This window comes from Sinocyclocheilus anshuiensis, unplaced genomic scaffold (assembly GCF_001515605.1).
Source record: "Sinocyclocheilus anshuiensis isolate Anshui unplaced genomic scaffold, SAMN03320099.WGS_v1.1 scaffold461, whole genome shotgun sequence".
Lineage (NCBI taxonomy): Eukaryota > Metazoa > Chordata > Actinopteri > Cypriniformes > Cyprinidae > Sinocyclocheilus > Sinocyclocheilus anshuiensis.
The window spans coordinates 2,088,015-2,098,834 of record NW_015541005.1 but is presented as its reverse complement, the minus strand read 5'-3'; the positions used below and the strand labels follow the sequence as shown (position 1 = coordinate 2,098,834).

The following is a 10,820-nucleotide window of genomic DNA, read 5'->3' as shown; positions in this document are numbered from 1 at the left end:
AAGCCTTATTTTTGTTTTTAGATTGCAATGTTACAATGTTAGAATGAAATGTGATTATAACCCTTTTTTGCACATAATATAAAGGCTTACGTGGTTGCATTCACTTTATTTATTTTCATAGCCTTTAATATGTATTGTTTTGTTGGACAACATTGGGTGGTAAGTGAAATATATATATATATATATATATATATATATATATATATATATATATATATATATATATATATATATATATATATATATATATATATATATATATATATATATATATATATATATATATATATATATATATATATATATATATATATATATATATATATATATATATATATATATATATATATATATATATATATATATATATATATATATATATATATATATATATATATATATATATATATATATATATATATATATATATATATATATATATATATATATATATATATATATATATATATATATATATATATATATATATATATATATATATATATATATATATATATATATATATATATATATATATATATATATATATATATATATATATATATATATATATATATATATATATATATATATATATATATATATATATATATATATATATATATATATATATATATATATATATATATATATATATATATATATATATATATATATATATATATATATATATATATATATATATATATATATATATATATATATATATATATATATATATATATATATATATATATATATATATATATATATATATATATATATATATATATATATATATATATATATATATATATATATATATATATATATATATATATATATATATATATATATATATATATATATATATATATATATATATATATATATATATATATATATATATATATATATATATATATATATATATATATATATATATATATATATATATATATATATATATATATATATATATATATATATATATATATATATATATATATATATATATATATATATATATATATATATATATATATATATATATATATATATATATATATATATATATATATATATATATATATATATATATATATATATATATATATATATATATATATATATATATATATATATATATATATATATATATATATATATATATATATATATATATATATATATATATATATATATATATATATATATATATATATATATATATATATATATATATATATATATATATATATATATATATATATATATATATATATATATATATATATATATATATATATATATATATATATATATATATATATATATATATATATATATATATATATATATATATATATATATATATATATATATATATTAAATACAATTTTTCAAAATCCAAATACAAAAATGAAAATAGCGAGATATATACCGTATATCGCAAATCAGCCAAAAAATACAGAGATATGAATTTTTAGCCCTACTGCATGGCATGTCTTCGATGAGAATAATAATTACAACTGCTCTAATACATTTATTATAACATTCACACACACTGTTCAAATTGAGAACTGTCTCTTCTGTTCAGCAAGGCTTAGGGTTAGGGTTTTATTATCAGTAAAAAATACAAAAACAGTAATATTGGGAAGTATTACAATTTTAAATAAATGTTTTGTAGTGAAAAAATTGTAAAATATAATTGATTGCTGTGATCGAAGCTGAATTTTCAGCATCATTACTCCAGACTTCAGTGTCACAGGACATTTCAGAAATCATTCTAATATGCTGATTTACTGCTCAAAGTGTCCAGTTTTCCATCTTTTTTATCTTCAGTCAATCACATGCCTGATTCAAGAAGGGGGTCTCAAAAAATGTCCAAAAAATAGTTTTATTTTACTAACTTAATTTTAAGTTAAATTGTGCTTTGTTGGTATATATCTACTAGAATATAAAAAAAAATGTTCAGTGTTAAATAAGTATTTTTAAATGGTTGTTTTGTAATTGATTTTTTTCTTTGAAAAGCAAGACAAAACAGTCAAAGGAAAATTTTTGCCATTTAATTTATGCAATGGTGGAAAAAATGCGAAAAAGCATATTTGGCCAGTGTTTCATTTTGTTTGGCTTCAGCCTCGGCCAAGAATTTTCATTTCGGTGCATCCCTAATATGTATGATCAAGCTGTTCCTGCTTCTGAAATGGGCATTAGGACTTGATCAGCCAAGAGGTGTGGAAACTGTGGCTAGCAAAATTAATTTAATCATTTGACTTTGAGATATCTTTTGGTTCAAAAAGTCTGGTGTACTCTCGACTACCTTATGAGCCTGAAATGTTCATAAAAGTTTTAAAAACACAAGAATTTCTCTGTAGTGTTCTCGTAACTGCTGGGTGTCTCTAATGCTCAACACACCCTTGTTTGAGAACAGACTCTGTCTTTTGTTACGCTCCCAAAGTGAGATCACTTCCAGTTATTCAGAAGCACAGAGTTTGAACAGTGACAAGGGAACTCCCTTTCCACAGTAGGCACATTTCTCTAGTTAAGACTGCATATGCTATATTTACATTAGGTAAATAAGTCACATGAAAGCATGTGTCAGTAATAATACTTGTTGTCTGGTTCAACACTGTATTCGATGCCACAAGTTTTCTTTAAACTTGCGTCTCATAAATACAATGTGCTCAGCACCTGATGCATGTATTATTTTTTTTTGCTGTGCTGTCAAAGAAGTGTGAAAATGCAACTTGGTCATAGTTCATGGGTCTAAAAAAGCAAATCGCAGTGGAGGGACAGGATGTGGCTTTTGCAAAACTTGGTCACATTAACCAATGTTGTTTTATTTGTATTTATGTTGGTATGAGTCTTTTGCATTTTGTCACCATTTGTTTTGTTTTAAAGAGGTCATATGATGTTGCTAAAAAGAACATTATTTTGTGTATTTGGTGTAATGAAATGTGTTTATGCGGTTTAAGGTTCAAAAAACACATTCTTTTCCACATACTGTACATTATTGTTTCTCCTCTATGCCCCGCCTTTCTGAAACACGTCGATTTTTACAAAGCTCATCGGTCTGAAAAGCGAGGTGTGCTGTGATTGGCAAGCTATCCAGTGCGTTATGATTGGCCGAATACTTCAAGCGTGTGACGGAAATGTTACGCCCCTACCATACTGTGATGATGCCCTGTCAAGCCGGTGCGATGATTTAAAAACATGAAAACCCATTATAAATGAGGCATTCGTTGCAGCCATCAAGGAGGTGTGAAAATGCAACTTAGTCATAGTTCATGGGTCTAAAAAAAGCAAAACGCAGTGGAGGGACAGGATGTGGCTTTTGCAAAGCTTAAATTAACCGATTATGTTTTATTCTCATTTTTGTCAGTATGAGTCTTTTGCATTTTATCACCATTTGTTTTGTTTTAAATGAACACATTCACTTGCTTTGTAGTGCCAAAACTAATTTAAAGATCCACGTTTAACAAAATAATCAGTGTTGGGTTTTTTTCCCCCTCTTGTACAGGTTCTTGCACTATTTGGATGGTATACACTTCAGTCTTCCTAAAAGCACAGTGGAGTTCCTGGCTTCCGAGTTCCCTTAAATTACACACATTTTTAGGCAGCTGCTTAAAGGCTGCTGGTAATATGCATTTGTACAGTAATATATACTCAGAAGGAGTGTGGTTTTATGTTATGTGGACAGCACATATTTGTAGTTTTAAATGTGCTGTTTCCCATTATGAAGATCGTTTGTTTTGTACTGCCATGCATCTTCCAAAATGTTTTTGCCCCCCCCCCCCCCCAATTGCATGCATTTAATCACCTTTACATGATGTGAGAAGTCAGAACTTGCATTGTTTTTATATGAAACCCATGACTTATGCGAGTCATGACACGCACTTTTCACTTCCACATCTTCTAAATGGGATGGTTTTAATCCACTTGAATCTGGGAAGATAACTGTATACCTGTAAAACCAGTAAATGCAACATTTTGTTCTGTATGCAGTTTCAGTGTGACTGGAGTATATTTACTAGCTTGCAAAAATATGTGGCTTTGGCACCTGCATGATGATTTAACCCCAGTAATATCAGTCTTGATAATCTCATGGTTTGTTTGGTAGAAGTGTAATATAACATTTAATTTTTAAATCATATTAAGCACAAAAAAACTATCCACAATGTGTCACTGTTTACAGTTTACTGTCATTATCGCCTACTCCTACTTATAGAGTAATTGATGTTAATGTGATTATTTAATAGATTACGTTTTAGGTGTAGTTTGTTTTCTCTAGGAAGTGAACACTAAGGGGTTTTTTAGTGGTGGAATGCTCGCGGAAGACCTCGCTTGATAGTCCAGCCGCGGTATTTTGCCGCTCGAGCGCAGTTGAGTTTGTAATCTGACGCGACAGAAGCGCACAGCACACTGTCTAGTGACTCAATGAACGTGAAGTAAAACCGTCAAACCGCGCCCGACGGGACGATCCACGCGTGAAATAACAGATAAGAGAGGTCATACTGTTACCTATATGTTTTTTTAAAAGCATTTCGCCTATGGCAAATCGGGAAAAGAACAAAAAGACACTTCTAGAGTTGGTGAAGCTGCCAGAGAATAGCTGCTGTGCTGACTGCGGAGCTGCAGGTAAGTTACTGTAACAGCTATTGTCAACACCGCTTTAAACTCACAGCTAGCAGTTCTTTGTGCACTTTACTTGGGATTCGCTGACATAATATATTGACACCCTGTTTATCATAGTTTACAGTTACAGTTCTGTAGATATGCAGAGTAGCCATGAAGTAAACATCTCATTGTCATGTTCGATCACTGTAACTATGGCTTCAGTAAAACTATGGCGTTTGTTTTGAAACCGGTAGCATTTAGTATCTATAACTACCCTAGTTTACTCGAAATTTCTCTTTAATTTTTTTACTTGGAATGGTTAGCAGGACTCACACTTTCCATTTCCATGCTATTCTGGCTGTTCAATAATTGGATTGGTATATAGATATAGAGCTCATAGAACTGTATAGAGATCTATAACATTTAAATTTTTGTATAACATTGTTTAGAGATGAATCTCAGAAGAGTCATTTTCTAGCTGATAATAGAATAAAGAATATTGTATATGTAAAATAGTCTTTATTTTCATTACTTTTCCTGAATATTACAGTTGCTTGACATGTCCTGTTTTCTCTGATTGTGGTAACTTTACTGGGTTATTTACATGTTTGTTTGTTTGTTTGTTTGACTTGTTATTTGAAGATCCAGATTGGGCTTCATGCACACTGGGAATTTTTGTGTGTCTAAACTGTTCTGGAACTCATCGCAATCTTCCTTCTGTAAGTCGTATCAAGTCTATACGCTTAGACTTCTGGGATGATGAGCTTGTGCAGGTATGTGAACTAAAAATTCAAATGATAAAATATTGGTTGTTACCTGACTGTTAGATTTTGTAAGGTCATTGTTTTAATTTTCAGAATCTAGTGGTTACAGTAGGTCATGAATGTGAACCTTAACACTGTTGTGCTTCCTTTTAATGCATTTCTGGACGAGAAGTTCATGAAGGCCAATGGAAATCGTGCTGCCAAAAACTTCTATGAGAAATTTGTCCCAGTCTTTTATTATCAGCCCCAACCAGACGATTGCGAGTGAGTAGTCCAATCTCTTCTGCTGACTGAAAAGTCAAACAAAAGCATAATTTAAAACTGAAACATGTACTTACTAATTTATCGTCATAATGGAACAGATCTCTGTTTTGGGAAGTTAAAAAAAAATATATATAGCTGATAAAGCAAACATCTTACCGGCAAGAAAAAAAAGCTGTGTACTATTGTTGGTTACAGTAAGAGGAACTACTGCTTCAACTAAAAGGGGTTTCTGGTGTTAAAGTCCAGTCTTTTGATTCTGTCAGCTGCACTCTTGATTCTTAATACACTGCATTGCATATGTATTAGTTAAATATATGGCCATATTCAGCTAAACTAGTACGATCTGCTTTGTTATTATAAAATAGTAAGTGTATGTTCAGACTATAATATATGTGTACTGTATGTCATTTACACATCAATTATCCCCAGCACATAGCTCAACAAAATGCATTCTGTGTGCAATGTATAGGGTCCTCAGAGAACAATGGATTCGAGCCAAATACGAAAGAATGGAGTTTACAGAGGAAAAAACAGAAAGACCTTACACAGCAGGTAATCTATTTCAGTTCCCAGATGGTTTCTGTTAACCTTTGTACTTTAAAATTTATTTACCTTATTCTGTTTCATCTGCTAATATTAACAATGAATAACATGAATCTTTCAATGAAATTGTTTGCCCTGCTCTAGGTGTCTATGAGGGCATGCTGTGGAAGAAAGGAAAGGATAACGGACAGTTTCTCGAGAGAAAGTTTGTTCTTTCAGTGCATGATTTTACCCTCAAATACTACAAGGAGGATGTAAGAACTTTTTTGTTGAGCAATGATGTTTGCACATCATCAAGAAAAAAACATTTTTTTTATCGAAGGCATTTGTTGTAAATGGCAGCACAGAATAACTACATGACATTTAAGTCCATCAAAGCTAATAATATGCATTAATCATCCGATATCTTTCATCTAACACAATTCTAGCCGTATTTGAAAATATTTGACTTTGATTGAAAATAATAGAATCTAATGAAGTATTAGGTGCACAAATGAGATATTCATTAAACACTATCTGTGCTCTTCAGGAATCTAAGGGACCAAAGGCTACTATTTCTGTGAAGGACCTGAATGCAACATTCCAGCCTGAGAAGATAGGACATGCTTACGGCCTTCAGATCACCTACTGTGTGGATGATCACACCAGAAACCTTTTTGTTTACCATAAAAATGGACGGGTAAACCTCTGGAACTTTCTTTTTTTTTTCCTGCTTTATTCCCAATAATTGTACAACATGTCATGCAGATTTCAAAGTTGTTGTTTTTTTTCCTTTTTGTTTTGAACCCATTTTAAAGGCAGCTTGAGCACTAAGCAGTATTTGCTCTGTATTTCCTCCCTTTTAGGAGATTGTCAATTGGTTTAATGCCATTAGAGCTATTCGCCATGTCTACCTAAAAACAGCCTTTCCTACAGCTAGCGATGGAGATGTAAGTACATTTTGTATACTTGATTTTGACTTATTAGAGTACCATGTGTCGCCTACAATTTGCTTTACCTAGGTTTTGAATATCTTAAAAACATGTGTAGAGTTTTCTCCCGTTGTAGTTGTTAACATTGCCACATAAAAAGGAAGTACTACAAGTTTCCCCTTTTCCAAGTGATTTTACTTCCTAAAACCATCAACAGCGTAAGGCCTGTCTTCCCTTCCATTTCACAACATGAATGATCATCAAACAAACACCCTACACCACAATGTTAACAGGACACGGAAATGTGGTTTTGTTTTTTTGTGAGTCGCTGCATCCCTAAACAAGAAACGCGTTGTTTAGTTGGTTAGCTAACAGAATGCTGTTTGTGTCTTATATTCAAAAGTTTTCTGGGCTAGTTCAGGAACAAATTGTTCACTGAAAATCACTATAGATGTAAACTTAATGTGGGTCAATGACATTTGTGCTACATGTTCATCTGGATCAGCTCTGTAGTGTTAGCATTACACAAAAGGGTTTCACTTGGCGTTACAATGCTACAAAATGATATTATAAAATGTAAGCACAAATGTTTATTACTAGAAATATGATTGAAATTTAATCTAAATAAAACCAAAGCTCTGTGAAACAGTTGTGAAAGGTGATCAACCTTTTTTACGTTTTTTTTTTCCTTGTGCGAAGGGTTAATAATTGTATTATTATTATTATCTTGATTATAAACTCTTTTACCAATGTGTTCTTTTTTTTTTTTGTCTTAAGCTAATACCATGGATAACCAGACGCTATTTAAAAGAGGGTTACATGGAGAAGACTGGCCCACTGGTAGGAGTTTTCCCTCATAGATGGTTGTCTCTATGTTGATTCTTTGCATATTTTGAAATCGAGATTTTCCAGTGTAGGAAGGTGTTTATATTTGCCCTTAAATTGCACAAGCATTTAAGGATAAATCAGGCTATTGTAAAACACTCCTTAAACACCTCTTTACACATTCAGAAAAAGTAGTACACCATTACATGTTGAACCACTCTGTCCATTTTTTATATATTTCCAACATCTGTATAGTTCTGCATGTGCTATTCTATTATAACATTTCTTTATTGTGTTTTATTGTCCTGCTGCATAATGCAGAGTATGGTAGCTTGTACGAGAACAAAATCATTTTCTACCACTTGCTGTATGTTGAGCATGTGACAAATGTCAAAAGTCTGAAACTTTTGAAAACACTGGCTGTTTGTGTATGTTGAACAGCAGCGAGAGCCTTTCAAGAAAAGATGGTTTATTTTGGATTCCCTGGACAGGAAACTACTCTATTTTAAAACACGACTGGTATGAATTGCTTTTTTCCGTTCTTACTGTGTCAGTGTTGGCTGTTTTTAGTTCACAAAACTCTAAACTTGAAACCCGAAAGTGTCTAATGAATTTGAAAGCATTTCTGCTACTTGAAATTGTAGAGGGAGTAATGTGAATTTTCTCTTCTTTTTATCCTAAAGGATGCCATTGAGCTTGGGGTAGTGTTCATTGGCTCAGAGAGTCATGGATATTCAGTGAGAGAGTGTGTCCCTAAAGGGACGAGAGGCAACAAATGGAAGTGTGGGGTAATTGTGGAGACGCCAGATCGGCAGTTCGTCTTCATGTGCGAGCAGGAGCGCGATCAGAGAGAGTGGGTGGAGGCCCTAAAAACCGTCATCTCCAAACCCATGATGCCGCAAGATTACACCAGTAAGATTATAACACTTTTGATCAGATGTGCTAATTAAATATTGCAAAACATAAATGAGGTGTTAAAAAAATAACACTCTTGTCTCCTTTTCAGCTGAAGCCAATATCCGTAGACGGAGGTGAAGACCATGACTGCATGGGACAATAAGCTCAGACTCTGTCACTAAATCTATTTAAAATAGATTGACCCCTGACATGCTAGGTAAATCTAGGGTTAAAACATTTGAGTTCTAGGCACTCAAAGGGAACCGTGGAAGAATGTGACTCTTTTGGGGGGCATTGTTTCCTAACAAAAACTGTTTTTTAAAAAAGTCTCGGTGCATTTTGGGATGTGAAACAAATCTGAGAAGACTGCAGTAGGTCAGATGAGGACAGACTGACTGGTTGAACTCTCTGAGGAGCACAAAGGATATGACTGCGTCTGAAGATGGATAAGATCTGGGCTCTCAATACAAGTAGAGATCGCAGTGAGAGGTCAATCAGACTCACATGTGACTGTGAGTCCACATGCAGGAGCTGATAATAAGGAATAATGCTTGTACAGAAGTGGACACATGCAAGTGACATGAAGTGTGTGATGAAAATGCTAATCGTAAAACACCTGGGTTTCATAAACTGACATTTGGCCAGTTTTTATTTTGTGATAATCATATGGGCGACTGAACAAAGCTGACTTGTTTTGATGTTCACAGTTTATATTAAAATCTATTTTCAAACCACATATTACATCAATACTAAGTTTGAAAAGCCCATTATCCTCTGTTGCGCTTTTTGCTGCTAACATGGTGGATGTCATTTTCTTCACTGACTAATAACTTTAGCATTATGTTGATATTGCTAGATTGCTATTTATTGAAATGTATATTATATTACATTATATTTATTATAGTGACGTAATAACAGTTTTACAGATAACTGACCCAAGAGGCTATCATTCACAGCAAAGTACTGTGGACAATTTGTAGCCTGGATCTTAGATCAGCTTTCAGCAGTGATGGTTGTACTTTTTGGTGCTTTCTTGTTAATGTTGTTCAGCAAAGACAAACTTTTACAAGTGAAGCAGAAAAGTGAAGTCATTTGAAGTGCAACCCCACAAATATATGGTTTAGGTAATCCTTTAGTTAATGGTTTTGAATTAGGTATCTTTTTTATAATTATTGAGCGATATCAATGTACACACTTTTTCCATAATTGCATATCCAGTCATACATAAATATCCGTGTATATATCTACACACAATAAACAACAACAAAAAAAACATTCTTTAAACATTTCAGGGGGTGGCAAGGAGAAAAAGGTACAAAATCTTACCTTTTTATTTTTTACTTTTTTTGTTATTATGCAGCAAAAGAACAAGTACAAATACAAAGACAAACAAAAGACACTGAGGGTTACGTACATTAGCCTAATCCAAAGCACACCATGAAGGGGTCTTACATGAATTTCTTAAAGAGTTTACATACACATCAAAGTCTTTCCTAAAAACAAAAAGGAAGGTGTCATCTCTGAAAATGTACATTTATGAATGTAAACTTTGGCAAGAAATAGCAATAAATTAATAATACATTTGAAGTGAGAAGTGTCTGTATTCAAAGAGTAACCAAAAATTTTTTTTTGGGGGGGGGGGTTATGCAGAAATTTTGATATAGATATTTTTTTTTACAAAATTGGAATCTTACGATTCTTAAAAGAACATTAATTTTTGAAACAATTTAAAGAGGGTTTACTGTTATTCCACTTGCTTTTATGTATATGATATTTACCCATTGTAATAATAATGTTTAACATCAATAACATCTTTTTCGAAAGGCCATCTGCATAAACCAAAACCTGAAATAAATTTAGTGACGGAATATCAGTATCAATATCAATATTTAGCCAGCTGTAAAGATCAAGTATAACACGCGTTTCCTCTCCAGTCCTACAGGAGGCGGTATAACATCACAACTGCGAACGGTAAACAGAAAATGCCAGCGCGAGG

The 10,820-nt window shown here is 31.6% G+C and overlaps 2 protein-coding genes across 5 annotated transcripts in view; both read left to right on the top strand.

Moving 5' to 3' along the window:
• Positions 1 to 3,780, top strand: part of atad5a (ATPase family AAA domain containing 5a) — an 18,527-nt gene extending 14,747 nt beyond the window's left edge. For all 3 annotated transcript variants that reach the window (XM_016488557.1, XM_016488559.1, XM_016488558.1), the window contains exon 24: positions 3,524 to 3,780. In XM_016488557.1, coding sequence (XP_016344043.1) covers positions 3,524 to 3,602 — 79 coding nt within the window. In that variant the 3' untranslated portion in view covers positions 3,603 to 3,780. The remainder of the gene's footprint in view (positions 1 to 3,523) is intronic.
• A 495-nt stretch (positions 3,781 to 4,275) lies between these two features.
• LOC107690272 (arf-GAP with dual PH domain-containing protein 2-like) lies at positions 4,276 to 9,690 on the top strand. 2 transcript variants are annotated; one of them, XM_016488554.1, is made up of 11 exons: positions 4,276 to 4,641; positions 5,263 to 5,393; positions 5,557 to 5,648; positions 6,118 to 6,200; positions 6,336 to 6,445; positions 6,721 to 6,870; positions 7,037 to 7,120; positions 7,880 to 7,942; positions 8,369 to 8,446; positions 8,611 to 8,839; positions 8,934 to 9,690. In XM_016488554.1, exons 1-11 carry the CDS (start codon positions 4,554 to 4,556, stop codon positions 8,960 to 8,962), a joined length of 1,137 nt encoding a protein of 378 aa, XP_016344040.1. In that variant the 5' UTR covers positions 4,276 to 4,553; the 3' UTR covers positions 8,963 to 9,690. The 2 variants fall into 2 exon arrangements, with proteins under 2 accessions (XP_016344040.1, XP_016344041.1); XM_016488555.1 differs by lacking the exon at positions 8,369 to 8,446.
• Positions 9,691 to 10,820: the final 1,130 nt, after the last annotated feature.